The sequence below is a fragment of the Mirounga leonina genome, unplaced genomic scaffold (assembly GCF_011800145.1).
Source record: "Mirounga leonina isolate KUSES-001 unplaced genomic scaffold, KU_Mleo_1.0 Mir_53, whole genome shotgun sequence".
NCBI lineage: Eukaryota > Metazoa > Chordata > Mammalia > Carnivora > Phocidae > Mirounga > Mirounga leonina.
The window spans coordinates 39,486,908-39,505,055 of NW_023270807.1; the positions used below are offsets into that span (position 1 = coordinate 39,486,908).

General features: G+C 37.1%; 1 protein-coding gene across 8 annotated transcripts in view; it reads left to right on the top strand.

The window, feature by feature from the left end:
• BCKDHB (branched chain keto acid dehydrogenase E1 subunit beta) overlaps positions 1 to 18,148 on the top strand; it is a 213,583-nt gene that overhangs the window by 68,703 nt on the left and 126,732 nt on the right. For 4 of the 8 annotated variants that reach the window (XR_004676677.1, XM_034991519.1, XM_034991520.1 and 1 more), the window contains exons 7-8: positions 4,915 to 5,012; positions 7,111 to 7,221. Coding sequence is in view for 4 of the 8 variants with exons in the window: in XM_034991519.1 (XP_034847410.1) it covers positions 4,915 to 5,012; positions 7,111 to 7,221 (209 nt within the window). In the remaining 4 variants the exon portion in view is untranslated. Of the gene's footprint in view, positions 1 to 4,914; positions 5,013 to 7,110; positions 7,222 to 8,755; positions 9,213 to 10,404; positions 10,623 to 14,501; positions 15,584 to 18,148 lie in introns of those variants that run through there. The other 4 variants (XR_004676680.1, XR_004676678.1, XR_004676679.1 and 1 more) reach the window with 4 other exon arrangements.

The following is an 18,148-nucleotide window of genomic DNA, read 5'->3' on the forward strand; positions in this document are numbered from 1 at the left end:
TGAATTGTTGGTATAGAAGTGAAAATTATCAAACTATGACCATAATTAGTAGCCTCATCTGAAAGATTATTTGGAAAAATAACAATTGTAATATAGAGAGATTCGTTGATGGTTAAATAACAGGAGTAAGGATAAATGTCCCTAGAATGAAAACTTTCTTTGTAATTTTAATGACTTTATCATTGAATTATTTCAAATGTAAGATTGTCCTCTTCCTAAGAACTGAAAGGACCTCCACAGTGTGATTAACTTGATATGTCCTCGTTCTGTCCCTATGATGTGGCAGACAGACAGATGCTGCTTTCCCTAGTTTACAGATGGGTTACTAGGGCATAAAAGCAATACAGTGCTTTGTCAGAGATCACCAAATTAGTTAGATGCAGAGACAGGGCTGGGAGTTGGGTTCTTGGTTGAGTGGATTTGCCCACTCTCCCCCACTAGACTGTAAATTCTGACAAATGAGATAGACTTTCTCAAATATGAAGATTTCCAATGTTGTTAGTAACCAGGCAGCATAAAGTAACATTTTAGAAATATACTTTATTCTTTTTAAGAAGAACATTTAAGTTTTATCACTGCATCATGTATAATGCAACATGAATAAAGCCCTGCTGACTTTCGCATTTGTGAGGAAACTAGCATTCCTGTAGATTAGTGCCAGGGCAGAGAAATGACCCTATTATCTCTGTAATGGTAATATTGTGCCTCACAGGGAAACTTGCATCATTAAGAGTGAGTTATTATTTTCTTGCAGACACTTTCTACATGTGTTATTAATATGTAAAGCCAGAAGGAATTGAAAAGGTTTTTCTAGGGACTTGGGTATATAATTTAAAGCTTTCACCCTTACCTGAAACAGCACGTAAGTGTGTGTTGACACGTGTTTGTAGATGCACGCACACACGACTTCACACCTCCATTTCTTCGTGTACATCTCTTCTTTCTACATGGAATACTCTCTTTATTTCCCCGTTAGCTCCAAGACCCTTCTCAGTTGTGGCCTCCATGTTGGTGAAGCTTCCTCGGTCCTTAACAACCAGATTGTTGCTTCCTTCTGTTTTCCTAGAGTGGTTTATCCCCACTACTGCATCATGTTTTTGTTTACTGATCATGTCTTTCCATCTTTATAACTCCCAGTTGAGTGTATGCTTGTCAAAGACAGGGACTGCCCCTTTCAGTTTCATATTCCCGTATCTTGTAGGATGCCTGCATATATTGGGTAGGCAATAACTATTAATGGATAAAGGTGTATTGTCCATAGCATATACATTTTGACACTGCCTTATTTTAAAAATGTGTTCAAGATGACCGAACAAATGAGAAGAAAACGAGAAGGAAAAAGGGAAGAGGATAGGCAATAAAATGGGGCCAGGCATGAACTCATTCATGCCATGAGTCTGTAAGTGCATAGGTAATACGAATATAAGTGCATTTACAATTACAAAGGACACATATATGTGGAGCTTAAAAAATATATTTTAAAAATCCGGTCTGATATTTGAGCCAAAAATTGCATCTTGTAAATTTTGGTCTTAGAAAGATTTCTTATTTTTCTGGATGACGCATTTTTGTCAATGTATGTCTGATGCTGAAGGGTTTGTCTGGAATGCTCATTAGTGCCAAGATTAGCATGTAATCAGCATTTGGTGAAATGGAGTGGCCTCAGTTGGTCCCACTGCTATGAAAACAGGAATCTGTAATATGACTGTCTAGGGGCTCTTCAGTTCCTGAAATTTTCTGTTATTACTTCTCTTACCTGTTCTCTTTCAAAAAGCACATAGTCATGGGGTAGGAATGCAAGAATGCTCATTCGAAATAATAACCTTCTCTTGGAGTAAGTATCTTTTAAATTAGTGTAACTAAAGTACCTATGAATTATGGCTTGCCCTCTAGGTGACCTGTTTGCCAAGTTCAAATAAAAAAACATATTCTCATTCTTCTGCTCTCAGGATTAAATTTATGTGAATCTAGTAGATTTTTTTTTTTTTGGTTGTTTTTAATAAGAGACTCTTCTTGAATCTAATTCTCTGCATGATCTTGTTGATGGAGAACAACGCTTTGTTTGCCATGTTGTTCCTTAATTAAGTGTTAAAGTAATAAGGTCTTATTATTCTGGGTAATTTATTTAATACAATGAAGCAGTTAGTCACTCACTGGCAGCTTTTCAAAGGAAGTGGGCCAAGATGCTAGTCCATTTCTTTTAGTGTGCCAGCCATTAGAATTGTGTGTTCCAGGGATTTGCTAATCAGCTGGCAACTGATTTAAAAGGCAGGAAAGACAAGACTCTTGAATGACCACCATTGACTCACCGACAAGACAGAGTGTGTACTGGCTTCAAGCCTTGTCTATTGGCATGTAGATCTTGCTGCCAGAGGAGGGAAGACTTAATGGCAAAGAGCCTATGTGCTACCTTTCCGTGTTTGTTGCATATCATCAGCATCATTCTTGATCGTGGCTTTGGGTTAGCCACTGAGAACTACTAAGTAGAGTGTACTACTCCAGTTGAATGTTTGTGTGTTCCTTTGTCCACCCGTATATCTGTTGGTTCATCTGTCCATCCAACACTAGATTTAAGCTGTCTATGAATGGACTGGAATTAACCTCTGAAAGCACTGTTTAGCATTGAGGTTGGCAAACTGTTCCTGTAAAGGAAGAGATAGTAAGAATTTGAGCTTGTAGGCCATGCTGTCTTTTGTTAACTCATCAGCTCTGCTGTTGTAGGGCAAAAACAGCCATGGATGATATGTAAATGAATGGCTGTGTTCCAGTAAGATACTGTTTACAAAAATTGCCTTGCCCACTCCTGGTTTAGATAATCTGACTCAATGTAGTTTTACATGTTACACAAAAAGTTTAAAAAATGCTTTTAACACTTAGGGAGTTTTCTAAAGCAGCTTATGTCTCAGGTTTGTTAGTTAGCTTAACTGTCATTTGCTTTGAGCAGTTTTGTGGGTTTTAGTGTATTATTTAAATATATTGATGATTTAAAAAAATATTCATCTCTCTGGCATTGGTTATAGACATGCTGTTGGATTGGAAATATAAAAAAATACAAGAAATAAAATTTTCCACATCATTGATAACAGTACCATTAAATTTGATAGACTATACTTACAAATGATTTTAAAAACTGTATTTTTGACATGAAAACATGGCCAAGATATATTGCTGAGTGAAAAAAGGGGAGATGATAGAAGACCTTCTGAACAGGGTGTACAGGTGATTCTATATGTGGACAAAAAGATTCACATATGTTTATGAGTGTGCATACTTGAATATTATAAACATCTGAAAAGACACCAAATCAGTCAGAGTTCTTAATTTTCAAGCAGAAATCCAGCTCTGGCCCATATAAGCAGAAAAGATGTATTGAAGGATAGTGAACAGCTCAGAAATCTTTGGAGTGCCTAAGAACCAGGCTTAGAGGCCATATGTCTAGAAGCAGTACCCCAAATTCTACGTAACTGGTTTTGCAAAGAGACCGCAGCAGCTATCAGTGGACATGGAACTACAGTCTGAATCGTTGACACCCCTGAGCCTGAAAGCTGGATCTGCCTCCACTGTTACCAGTACTGTAGGATGGATTCTGGGTTCCTGCTGCTCTTCTTGCCCTCAGTGTCCATTTCAAAGTGTGGCCTGGGTGCCTTTGATCAGCAGAGCCCACATTTTGGGCCCTAGCTGCAAGGGAAGCTGGGAAAGTGCAGATGTGGACCTTACTTCTGTTGTGGACAAAGGGCCCTGCCTCATCAGATGGGGCATTTCCCTAATTTAGGAACAGGATTAAGAAGCCTGGATGACAGAAAGCATGAAAGCTGTCCCCTGCAGACATGCAGGAAATTGTTGGTATTGATGACTCCGGGCAGTGGAGTTAAGATAACTCACTGGGGCACGGAGGGAACCTTTTAGTTTGTCCTTCTTTGCTCTTTGAATTAAAAAAAAAAAAAAAAATCCATACAACAATGATAAAAGATTATAGGGAAAGTGAACAAAAGGGATTGTTTTCTGCCCCCCACTGCTTCTACTATATTACTGCTCTCACATGGGCATTCAAGAAGGCTTCCCAGCATAATGGGGCAATTCCATCAACTTCCTACAATTTCATTTTAAAATTCACCTTATGATTTCCCCTTGAATTCAGTCAACTTTTTATTGCTTGTACTCGAGTGGGCAGAAATAATCATGAAATAGTCTTCTCTGGGATACCAGTGGCTTATTCTTCCTTTTGGCCTGGTGGAGCTGATTTAGTGTATCTTCTTGAGGTCTAAAGGATTCAGCTTTGAAATTTAAGGTGTTGTGAGCTGCTGTAGTTGATGAAGTGTCCGTAGATGCAAGGGGTAAAAATAAAATATACTTAAAAATTTGGCCCTGCTCTGTGTGTTTTGTTTTTCAAGTCACCATAAATTGGCTTCTTGATAGAAAACTTGTCTGAGAACTTAATTCAGTCTGATCAAGTTTTAGCGGAAACATATTAAATTTTTTTGACTTTATTTTTTCAGAACAGTTTTAGATTCACAGAAAAAGTGTGAGGATAGTACAGGAGAGTTCCCATATACCCTGCACCCAGTTTTCTACATTATTGACATATTAGTATGGCATATTTGTTTCAGTTAATGAACCAGTGTGTCACATTGTCAACCAAAGCCCTTACTGTAACATTTTCTTAGTTTGTACCCAAAGTCCTTTTTCTGTGCCAGGGTAGCTGATACATTTTCTACACTTACATGGGACTTTTTCATATGTGTAGTAATGTCATAGAGCCATAGAATAAATGCTATTTCTCTTTTAAGTAACTTATGGAATTTGGGGAGAAGAATAAAAGAAAGCTTTGCCACAGTGAAATGCTTATATTCTCTTGTGCACAAGCTCCACATGAGAAAAAATAAATTTTTATTTGTTTCCCTTTTCTATATTCAGTGGAGCAGGTTCCTGTAGAACCATACAGCATTCCCCTGTCTCAGGCCGAAGTCGTTCAGGAAGGGAGTGACGTGACTCTAGTTGCCTGGGGCACTCAGGTCAGTAACATTTCTAAGAACCAATAATGTCCCTATTGTGCTTGGAAGTCTCATTTTTTATCCTGATACTATAAAAATCCAAAGTGTTGTTTTTCTTGTATGTCAAATTTAAGTCTTGTTAGTGCTACATGTATATCTGGTACTGACTTCTGGTTGAGGGTGAGGTGCCCGTTCAGTCATATTAAAATATATATGCATGTGGTGAAGCCATTGTATAAAAATGTACTCATGAGAAACTGTCTCTTTTGAAGCATGCATTATACATCCTCATACTTGTTTCTGTGCTTGACTTCCTATCGTTTTCACCACATCTGCTGCCATCTCTTGTGATTACTTTGCTGGTCATGTGGACCATCCAGGGGTCCAGCCTCAGAATTCCATACCTTCCTCTGTTCCAGCAAACCTCAATAGCGATCTGCCTCTGTTTCCCCGGTCCTCTTTGTCATGTTGTCCTGCCTCCAGACTTTTAAGCTTGGGACTTTTTTCCCCGTCTGGCCATAGACTTCTATCTCTATCTCCTTCTTCTAAAGAAATGGTCCATTTTTCATTTTTCTGTGTGAAGGAAGTACTTATTTTAGAAAACTTGTATAGCAGTAAATGAAGAAAATAAATCATTCGTAATACTACACCCTCTGACTTTCTTCTCCACTTGATTTTTGGCTTGGAGAGCTAGTCCTCATGGTTTCTTACCTCCAGTGGGAAAATCTTTTATCTGTGTCCCTGTCACTCAGCAGGCATCCTTGCCTCTGTTTGTAATAGGGGAGTAGTGTATTAGATACTATGTCCTCTAACTTGCTTTTTCCTCACACCTACCGTGTTTGCTGCCAGTCCTTTACTCCTCTTTCTCTTTTGTCCTCAAAAGAAGAGGTGTCTGGTTTTCATAGCTACCTCTACAACTCTTTCAGATTATATTCCATTTGCCTTTTCCAGGGCTGTAACTTACCAGCTGGTCCCTTCCCTCTTCTGCATCTTCAGTTCCTCCTTTCAATGTCCCTTTTATTAAAAAGGTGTATATTTCTTCTCTATCTAAAAAATAACCTTTTCTCTACCCTACTTTTCCCTGAAATACCAGTATATTTTCCTCCTTTCTTTTATCACTAAACTTGAACAACGTTTTCTACTACCTGTATTTAATTCCTTAACTTCCTTATGTTCTTGTACCTTATGAGATTTGTCCCCACTAATTTACTAAAACAATTCTTGTTAACATTCCTAATTTTTAAATCCAACCCTTACCCCATATTGCCACGGTGTACGATGCTGGCTGCCGTTTCTGTGAAACCCTTTCTTCTTTAGTTTCTGGCATACATTGTCTCCTGGTCGGTCTTTCTTCCTTTCTTCCTTTCTTCCTTTCTTCCTTCCTCCCTCCCTCTCTCCATCCCTCCCTCCCTTCCTCCCTTCCTTTTTTGAGAGAGCATGAGTGGTGGGGAAGAGCAGAGGGAAAGCGAGAGAATCTTAGGCTGGACGCTGGGTGTAGAGCCTGACTTAGGGCTCAATATCATGACCCTGAGATCATGACCTGAGGTCACACCAAGGGTTGGTTGCTTAACTGACTGAGCCACCCAGGTGCTGCCTCCTTTTCCTCTTCTTCTTCCTCTTTCTCTTCTATTTCCTCTTCTCCTCTGCCTCCTTCTTTTTCTTCTTCTTCTTCCTCTCCTTCTTCCTCTTCTCCTTCTCCTCCTCCTTTTTCTTCTTCTTCTTCTTCAAGTGAGTTCCTCCTTCTCCATTTTCTCCTTAAATGTTGGTCCTCTGCAGGGTCCTGTAAGTTCTGCCCTTTATTTCTCCCTCCACATGCTTTCTCTAAAAACTCAACCTACTCCTCTGACTACTTTCTGTGTGCTGATATCTTTAGAATCAGTGTCTCTATCAATGACTGCTTTCCTTTCCTGAAATTAAGGACATCTTTCCAACTATTTTCTAGACCTCTGTGTTTGATTACTTTGGGGGAATTGGGGTTCAACATATCTAAAACAAATTTAATTCTCCATTGCAAATAAGTTCCTCTGACTTTAAACACTGTTTCTATTAATGATGTCAGAATTCAGCTGACTTTTTGGGTCTGAATCTCTGTAGTTATTCTCTGCTATTTTTATTTCAGGTTCATGTGATCCGAGAGGTGGCTTCCATGGCTCAAGAGAAGCTTGGAGTGTCTTGTGAAGTCATTGATCTGAGGACTATCCTACCTTGGGACATGGATACAGTTTGCAAGGTATGAATATAATGTTGAAAGAGTGTCATTTCCTTAAATCTATGGGCCAGATTTGTTGACAGTTTGCGAAGAATTGTTTTGAAATTTTGAGTTCATGAGTATTTTCAACTGATTGAAAACTTTAAAATTTACACCATGACAGAAACATATGTTGTAGAATCAGCTTAATGCTCAAGCAAACCAATCACCTGAGGGTTTTTCCCTCCCATAGTTCTTTGTTTAAAATATTACAGAACTGTGTCCTTCATGCAGCCAGCTTGGGTTGAGCTGTGGAAGTAATGGAGTAGTGCAAATGAAAGCATATCAGGTTGTGGAGGTCACCTGTGTTTTTAACTACTTATGGGTTATGGTTTGATAAGCAAGGTTTGATAGAGTCAACTAAATAGTTTGGCTGAATTTTCATTTGTCTCCTCTCCAAAAGAGATGGAGATGGATTATTTAAAAAACAAAACAAAGCAAAAAAACAAAAACAAAAACAAAAACCCTCTCTACATAGTCTTCATACTGTGAATCACAGTTTGAATGTTATATTGTGGGATTCTGTCTGCTCATAGTTTTCCATCTAAGCGAACTCTTGATAGTCCCCTCTCAGGAATACAGTTCAGTTCTCATTTACTCGGTTATAACTGATAGCTTTCATATTAATGTAGAGATAAACCAAAGTTCATCTGTTTCCATTGTGGTATATAAGGAAGATTAGGCTCTATTTTTGTGATGGTCTTATCTACTAAAGTTTAAGTAATGTTGCATGTCTTACTTTTTCTTGATTTACTGTTATAGCAAGTGAGTCCTAAAACCTAGGGTATTTTATATTATTTTTTAAGAACTTTAGTATTCTCATAGCTTTTATAGGCTGTTTCTTAGGTTAGTCATGTGAAAATAACCTGCAGCTCCTACTGCTGTAAAACTATAGCATAGGGTGTTTAGGTAAAGATTGTTTTATAATTTATTGGAAGACTTAAGATTTGTTATAGGAAATGTTGTGTAGACTCACTTGACATCATCTAAACACTTGACATGGTTACGGATGGCTTCAACGATATTCTAAGTCTTTATAGTTTCCATCATAAGAGCAGTATTTTAGGTTGAACGAGAGTAGTGCTTCTTGCAGGCTTTTTCAAATCAAGTCAGACCCTGGGTTTTCTTTCAAGTAGCCAAATATTCCACATTATGGTTAAGCCAGAGCTGAGAGCCTTTGCCCCAGAGTGGGCTTCTTCTTTGCAACTCTATCCCCCATTTATTCTTGGGGTTTGTATTTATAAAGTGAATGGTGCTTTTCTGTGGAGATATAATGTTTTGTTATGGTGCAGTGGGGGCACTGTTAAATGGTTGGGGCAAGTAGTTTTAAATTTTATTTACATTTTTATATACTTTATACATCCAAACAGCTTATGGTAAAACACAAATATAACAACACTGCAAGCTTAATTGTGAAGGTACAGTGAAGAGAGAGGAAGAAAGAAGGGAGAAATTCTTTATTTATATTTATCTCTACATAACTTTGCTTGTGTGGTACACCCCCCCCCCCCTTTAGTAAATCTACTGGTTGCATCTTTGTGTGATCCTGGGATGTGGATCCTATTTCCTTGGGGCTCTTTACTACTGGAAAAGATGAAAGAGGACACTAGAGACTGCTCCTGAATGAAAAGGTGATGCATCAAATCTCTGACTCGCTAGCCTCATCCTTTTAGTCTTGTGTTGGGGTGCTTTCATCATGTTATTTTTCTAGTTGATGACCCTCTAGTTACAGCAGTGAAAGCCAGCTTGTCATTTCTTGATTACTTTGGGTTCTGTGACTCTTCATTGTTGACCATGGTAATCTTCTATTTTCCTTTCATGTGTCAAAGAAAAGTTTTGATACGTGACATCTTTCTAGGATTTGGAGAGGACTTTAAAGGAGAGGACCCTATAGCTAAACCTCATTAAAAGTGAGGCTTCTTTTTTTTTTGTTTAACTACAGTCAAGTTTTTCTTTATGAATTCTGTAGTAATCAAAATTTATGTGTGTGTGTGTTTTTTTAAAGATTTTATTTATTTATTTGACAGAGAGAGAGACAGAGAGAGAGGGAACACAAGCAGGGGGAGTGGGAGAGGGAGAAGCAGGCTTCCCGCTGAGCAGGGAGCCTGATGGGGGGCTTGGTCCCAGGACCCTGGTATCATGACCTGAGCCGAAGGCAGATGCTTAACGACTGAGCCACCCAAACGCCCTTCAAAATTTATGTTTATTATCTTTTTCAGTTAGTGCTGTGTTTTATTGGTTCTTTTTGTTTTATGATAAAATTAGATCCCTCAGCTTTTTTCATGACATGTTAAGCTCAGCACCCAAATGCATCTTTTGGAATACCTAATCAAGAAAAGCCTATTAAAGATAAAAAAATAAATACTTATTGAACATATGTAGACATTAGCACACTATGCATAGTAAAATGACTCTGGGACAGTTGAGGAATTGGTTAATGTAGTCTTAATTTAACTGTGTTTTAAAAAACGTAGTCATACTTTTTGCTTGAGCCTTGAAGCATTGTTTGGAAGTTATAATCCTGAAAAATTGCTTGGGGACAGAGAGCAGCAGAGTGTTTGAATGTTGCTCAGGGAAGCTACAATATTGGAGACCTGAGTGGGTCCAAGAACCATAGTTCATCAATTCTGGACCTGATATTAGAGAGCTAAGCTGGAAGCCTCTGAAAAGCAGAACAAAAATTCCTGAGTTTTAAAGTGCCTAGGAGACAGAGACCAACCCTGGGAATTGAGGTGGCTTAAGAACATCAGCGAGGAGAGTTGAAAGCTCTGAAGTGAGTAGTAAATTGGCTCTTTTTACTTGGGGGCACCTGCCAAGTAAGTCTCAACTAGAAACTGAGAACCCAGGGGTATAGAATCCATGTTTCATGGGGTTGTAGTGACAAAATAGGAAACTTGGAGGGGGGGTTGCTTAAATACACAGTTGGTCTCCCATTTAAGATAAATGCCAAATTGTATATGGTGGGAGCTGAAATACCTGAAAGTCCAAACCATCCCTTGAGACTGAAGTGTCAAAGACCAGTCATACTCTCAGTTGAACGTTGTGGAGTCGGGTCTTAGGAGCTACCAGAAGTAGATTAAAGCTTTCCAAATCCACAGCACAGCCTCTCTCCCTCTCAGTTCCTTACTGGATTAATATAACTTACCTTCTGTTCTGTCTGCCCAGCACAACAAGGAGTCAGTCCTCCCATCATCTGGAACCTCTATGAATCAGCATTCAATAAAAAATTACTAAGTATATGAAGAGACAGGACCATTTGATTCAAAACCAAGAGAAAACACAAACAATAGAAAGCAGAAACACAGGTGATCCAGTCATTGGAGTTAGCAGACAAAGACTTTATTATGTTTAGGAATATAGGAGGAAGAAAAAGAACAAAAGAGGTAAGAAAGTGAATTACCCTGGAGGGGTGTGTGTGTGTGTGTGTGTGTGTGTGTGTGTGTGTGTATGAGAGAGAGAGAGAGAGAGACCATTGTAGAACCAAAGAAATATTTGTCAATAAGAACTCAGTGGATGTGTTTACAAACTTATTGGATTTAGTAGATGATAATATTCATGAACTAAAAGGCAAGTATCTAGAAAATGTCCAAACTAAAGCACAGAGAGGGGGAAAATAAAATAGACTAAAACAGAAGAGAGCATAAAACACACTGGGAATCTGGTCAAAAGATCTGTCCCACATATGATTGGAATTCCAGAAGAAGAAAGGAGAATGAATTGGTCAGACACAATAAAAAAAAATATTTCTCATTAAACTTTCAAGACATCATCATACTTGAGGATTTGTGAACTTCTGAAGGTGTATTCAAAGAAAACCACACCTACCTACACACTGGAATGACATCTTAAATTGCTAAGGATGCGAACCTAACATTCTGTACCCAGTAAAAACATACTCTTAAAGTTAAGATGAAATAAAAAGTACCTTAGGCAAATAGAATTTGAGAGAATTTATCACCAGCACATTTTCACTAAAGGCAATACTATAAGGCAGTTCTTTAGGCAGAAGGAAAATGATCCTAGAAGACAGTCAGAATGGGCTTACGTGGAGTTAAAATATTCTGTTGTTCTAGGATTTTAAATGTAATATTTTTACTAGATTATAGTAAGTTAGGGATGCATGTTGTAACAACTGAAGTAATAGTGAAAGTATATATCCAGCAAGTTAAAAAGGGACCTATAGATTAATAAAGTATTTGGTTAAACTAAAAGAAAGGAAAATATGTAAAAACAAAACAAAACAAAAACCTCCCCCCCCAAAAAAACCCAAAGCAAAACAGGTGTGTCAGTAGAAAACAGATAGATGATAGCTATAAACCTAAGTATATAAGTAACTAAAACAAATGAATTAAATCTAGTAAAAGCCAATGATTGTCAGACTTCCTTAAAGAATAGCACCAATGTCCAGGTTAAGAGATAGAGCCTTTAAATATAGGGACACAGAAAATGTGAAAGGGATGAAAAAAAAAAGACCTCTGGTATAGCCATACTAATTTCAAATAAAGCTTTTAAGGCAAGAAGCATTACTAGAAACAAAGAACAGTTCATAATGCTGAAGGAATCAATCTGCTATGAAGATATAACAGTCTTTTATTTTTTTTAAGATTTTATTTATTTATTTGACAGAGAGAGAGTGAGAGAGGAAGCACAAGCAGGGGGAGTGGGAGAGGGAGAAGCAGGCTCTCCGCTGAGCAAGGAGCCCAATGTGGGGCTCAATCCCAGGACCCTGAGATCATGACCTGAGCTGAAGGCAGACGCTTAACCAACTGAGCACTCAGGTGCCCCGAAGATATCACAGTCTTAAATCTATTATGTCATCGATAGCATAAATTCAAAATACATAAAGCAAAACAAAATACAAAACTAAAAGGAGATGTAAACATATCCACAATCATAGTGGGAGACCTTGACACCCCTCTCTTTAAAACTGATCAAACAAGCAGGTAATATCAGTGAGTATATAGAAGATCTGAACATTTAGCAAACTTGTCCTAATTGTGTACTCAACTATATAAGAAATTATTCTTTCTTTTTTTTTCGCTGAAGAATAATTGACATACAGTATTAGATTCCAGTGTATAACGTAGTGATTTGATATTTATACACATTATGAAATGCCACAATATGCCTAGTTCAGGTGAATATGGAACATTTATCAAAATTGACCAAATGCTAGGACATAAATATAATCTTAAACTTCAGATATTTGAAGTCATTTAGAGTATGTTTGGACAATAGTAGAATTCAGTTAGAAATTGAGAAAAAACTGGAAAATCCTCAAATTCCTACAAATTAAATAATTTACATTTAAATCATAGATTGTAAAAGAAACTGCAACAGAAATTAGAAAAATACTGAACTGAAGGGTTATGAAGGTACTAAAATAAAAAATTTCAAGATTCAGGTAAAGCCATGCTTGGAGAGAGCTGTATGGCTGTAAATACATATATTTAGAAAACAGGGATAAGAACAAAAAAATTAGTGATCTGAATTTCCATCTCCAGAAAGAAAATTAAATCTAGAGAAAATAGGATAAAGGTAGTGATAAAGAGCAGAAATCAGTGAAACAGAATGTATAATAGAGAAGTTTAATTAAGTTAAAATGAGATCTTTGAAGAGACTAATGTACTTGATAAACCTTTAGCAAGACTAATGGAAAAAAACGGCAAACACAAATGACAAATATCAGGTATGAAGAAGGGGAAATCACAAAATCTACAGACTATATACTAAGAGGATATCCTGAATGATTTTACAAATAAGTTTTGGGTGAAATGGACAGATTCGTAGGAAATACAATGTTTTCAAAAATAAAAATTAGAAAACCTCAATAGTCATATATCAAACTGAATCTGTTTTTATTAATGCTTATATAAGGAAAACCCTAGACCCATAGGGCTTTACTGGTGAATTCTTTAGAACACAGTTCTTACGCAAATTCTTACAGAAAATAGAACAAGAGGGAAAACTTCCAAATGCTTTATATAAGGCTGGCATAATCTTCATATCAAATCTGTTTTGGACAATATATAAAGTAAAATTATACACACATTTTATGAACGTAGATGTAAAAATCAAAATATTGGAAAGTTAAATCCAACAATATATAAAAAGATAAAGATGAGGGTTTATTTAAAATATGCAAGGGGTGTTTGACATTCACAAACATTCACACAGTGGTTGATGCAATTTCCCACATGAACAGAAAATGGGAAAAACAGTCATGATGATCTTCATAATACAGAAAAACATTTATTAAAAGTCAATATCCATTCATAATGAAAATTTCTTAGTAACCTAGAAATAGAAGGGAATTCTACTAGTCTGATAAAGAGTAGCTTTATCTTGTAGCTATGAATAGCTGTAAAAAGCCTGCAGCAGAAATTATATTTCCTACTGAAATTTTGACTGCTTTCCTGTTGAGATCAAGAATATAACAAGGATGCCCTTACATAAGGGCAAAAATCATATGGATTAGAAAGAAGTAAAACTTACTACTCATAGGTAACGTGATTTGTATGTAGGAAGATCTAGTGGAATCTATGGGCAAATCATTAGAATTGAGTTTACCAATGCCCCTGGAAACAAGGTCAATATAAAATAATTGTATTTTTATATACTAGCAACAAATAGAAAATAAATTGATAACATTTGAAAGAGCATCAAAAAATCAAACATCTAGGGTGAAATTGAGTGCTGCATATGTAACAACTGTGCAGAAAATCCCAAAACATTATTCAGAGAAATTAGAGAAGATGCAAGCAAACTGAAGCGCACATACCCTATTAATCAGTTGTAAGGCCAAGAATAGCCAAGGCAATCTTGAAGAATAAAGCTGGAGGACTTAGTTATCCAATGTGTTATAATCAAGATGTGTTGTAAGGTTATCGTCATTACAGCATTGTACTGGGGTAGAGATAGACCACTGTGCTGCCATTGATTAATTTCCTTGAATTTATAATGTAGTGAGCCTTTTTATAGACAGAGAGAGCCTTGGTGTGCTCTGACCTGGAGGAGGTTTTTTGGTCATTCACCCAGAAACCCATACTCCTAAGTAGTGCTGTTCTTCTCAAGCTCCCCAAGAATAAGAACCACGGCTAAGTGTTGAGGGCTTGAATAGACTTTCCTGCTGAGATACAGACCACATTCAAAGTGAGTTAAAAAGCGAGCTACAAAGTTAAAACAGTGGCCAGGCACAGAGTTAGGCTTGAGGTACTGTCCAACTTGAAATTTTTTTTTTTTTTTTTTTTTTTAATGTGTAGAAATTCAGAGAAGCTCCCTATGGAAAAGAAGAACTTGATTTTGGCAGGAGAATGACAGTCTTTGAAAGAAACTCAGAATTCAAGAATAATACTGTCCTTCAACTTAAAATCAACTACATACAACAGTCCAAAAAGGAAAGAAAAATGACAGTTTACAAGGTGTAGGTGATTTCCACATGTTTATAGAGAGCATTGACACAGAGCTTTGACATGCTTATACTTTATTTGAAATTAAATTATGCTAATTATTGAAATAAATAAGGGTTTGCCTTTATACCTTGGAGCTGTTTTTGATTTCTCTCTTTCTTTCATCTTCTGCCTGCCCACATTCAATTCTAAAGCAGATCCTGCTGGCTTTGCCTACACGATATGTCCAAAATCTGACCACCAGCTCGAATGCTGTTACTCTTGATCCTGGCCCCAGCTGCTAGCATTTCTCACCTGGCTTTTGGCCATAGCCTCAAAGTACTGTCTCACTTCTGCCCTTTCCGTGTCATAGGCAGAATTGATCCTTTCAAATGCAAGTCACATCATGTTCCTTCTGGTCTCAAAAGGCCTCAATAGTTTCCCATTAAATTTAGTGGAAAAGTCAAATTTCTTACCATGATCTACAGGGATTTACCTTGTCTCACCACCTTCCACAGCCCACCACCATCCACCCTTCAGAAACTGCTCTTCATTGACTCTCAACCAAGTGACTGTTAGGTCACCACTCAAATACCATTTTCTCCTTCAAGGCCTCTGACCCACTTAATACTGGATACCATCCCTCTCACCAAGACTCCCTTTTACCCCTCCTTCCTTTTTTTCTAGAGAGATGAAATGATCTAACATATTATGTAACTATATTGTCAATTTTTCTTCCCCCATTAGGAGGTAAGTTCTGTGAGGGTAGGGGTTTTTGTCTGTTGGCTTACTGATGACTTCTCAGTACCTGAAAAAAATGCCTGACTTAGGTTTGGTATTCAGTAGATATTTGCTATGCAATTATTATGAATATCAGCAAAAGAAAGTTTGATGATGAAACTGTTTAAAATTGAAATATTTTGAATTTGGTACTTTTTCTTATTCTTGGTGCTTATGCAAAAGTTTAAAAAGTACTCTAGAATATTGCTTTATGAATAAATCTGTTTTAAGCTGAAGCATTTATTCTAGTTTTAAGTTTTAGTGTGACCTTGTGTTTTATTTTTCTTAACAGTTGTCCATTTTTCATAATGGTATATAGAAAGTATCATTTGAATTCTCATTAGACTAGGACCAATTTATCCTAAAAAGCAAAGTGAAAGTGACTACAGCAAACCTTAGCTAGCTATCTTATAATTTCTGAGAATTGAGTTCTTATGGTAATTTTCTGCATAGATGAGAGTTACTATTTCTGGGTAGCAGCTTTTAAAACTTCTTAACCTTTTGAACGTCAGTATTTCCAAAACCTTTTCACTTTTCTCAAGGAAAACATAATGTATATAATTTCATCTGTCAAAAATAATTTAGTCCAAATGAACATGGGTTGTTACACTGTGTTAAGACATTTACATTTATTGAGGTATATAGTTGTTTACTTCATTGATATATTTCTGTGCTTAATTTCATGGTTTTAAGCCTCTTTAAATTTAAATTTTCTTTTATCTTTTGCTGTCACATTATTGCCAGCTGTGCATGGGATCCAGATGACCAAACTTTATAACTGAGACATGTATATTGGCCAGGGAAGGCCTGTAGTGATTTCTCATGAATCAAGAACACATGCTTTACTCTTCAAACCTTATGATACTAATTTGGGTTTTTCAGAACCTTTCTCCTCTTATTTCCTTGCCTGTTTTACCAGGTGGGTCATTGTCATGGACTTCAGAGCTGGAAGAGGGCAGCCTGGGTCCCATTCCCTCTGGTCTTCCTACTGATCCCAGGAGTGACCTGTGACTTTTAACATCCATCACAGCTCTTATGCACTGCTTCTGATCAGGGGTTTTCTCTGTTCAAACATACTGGTACGAGATACTGTCTCAAAGCCTCTCCCTCCTCCCCCAAAGTAATCTGATTTTTTTGAGGTACTCAGGAGGTGGGTTGTTACCTTTTAAATTCTTAACAAAGTTTGGAAGTGATATAGAAAGGAACTTCCTCTCTCCCTCCCTTTTGCTTTCTCTCTCTTTTCTCTTTTCGACCTGAATTATGTAGCAAAAGTTGACGATGTGCCCATTGATGCAAATGGTTGTTGCATGGCTACATGTTGGGGCACCTATAGTCTCAGTATTTTGGGGGTATCCTAGGAGCAGGACAAGGCCTCTGTGGCACTACAACGTGGGACAGAAGTCAGAAGTAGGTTCGCTGTGGCACGAGGAAGTGACTGCAGCTGGGAGGGAGCATTTAGCATTCTCTTCTGTCCTTTTACTCCAACCATTTCCATCCTTCGAAAGACTTCACTGGGACCCTGGATAAAGGTAAGGCAGGTTCTAAGGCTGGCAGGTGGGGTGGAGGTGGGAAGGTTCCGGGGGCAGAGTCCTTCAATAAAAAAGGAAAGGGATATTGTAGGAGTGGAACTGGGAAGAAGTTAAACCTTGGTCATCTGGGTGTGGCTAATCATTAATATATAAAGAACCAAGTTTGCTTACTCTGTCTTTTTGCACCTGGTGTTAGTGTATTTGTGAATAGTGTATTTGTGAATAGTTAGTGTATTTGTGAATAGTGTATTTGTGAAAAGAGGTGTAGAAGACCCAAAGTACCATTGAAGATAAACATAAAAACATATGGGTTCTATTTTATGACTTTAATTATAATTTTGTAGCCTTTAGGGTTGTTTTTATTTCCACAAAGTCGACTTAGATTTAGATTACCTTAGATTTCATTTTTAGTAAGATAACTAACACTTGCAAGGTTAACATTTAGGGTCTGTACTTTGTACTGAATGGCTCTAAATTGGTTTTGTGGGGAGGTTGGAGAATTTGCCTTTAGAGAATCTATAATGGCTTAGTAGTCCCAGTTACATACATTTTTTTTAGTCAACTTCTTGGACCTGATTGAATGATTCACTGGTTGAATACTAGCTCTTTTGCTTGAAGCTTTTAACCCATGAGGTAGAGGGGAGGGAACAGGAGAATGAATGAGAACAAGAGCATTACCAGAGTGTGGGGGCAGGAAGGGGAGCTAAGTAATTACCTATAACCACTAGAGGCCTCTCTTAAGCCAAGTTTCATGGTTAATATCACCAGGTTTCCATAATGGGGCCTGGCTCTGTCATTGTAAATTAAGCATATTTTATGTTGTAGTTCAGAATAAATAGTATGAGAGCACTTTTTTCCTAGAGCATATATTATAATGTAACCCAAATGTTTTCTTTAATGTGTTTATCAGAACAACTGATGATTTATTAGACTGAAAACAAATTAGAAATCTCCCTCTGCTCTTTCACTCTAAATGAGCTGTTGATAAAAACATGTAATCAAAGAATATGCCCAGATGAAAATTATATGCCTCTTTGACAGTGCAAGGATATTTAGGTTTAAAATTATTACTGATTTAGCATGGTGTGTTTAGTTGTTGAGAGTAGTATATATTTTTCTGATGTAGACTATAAGTAAAGTTATTTTAGGTTGTATATTTAAAATTTCATTATTATAAGCTTCTGATATCAAAAATCTATTTAAGAAATGATT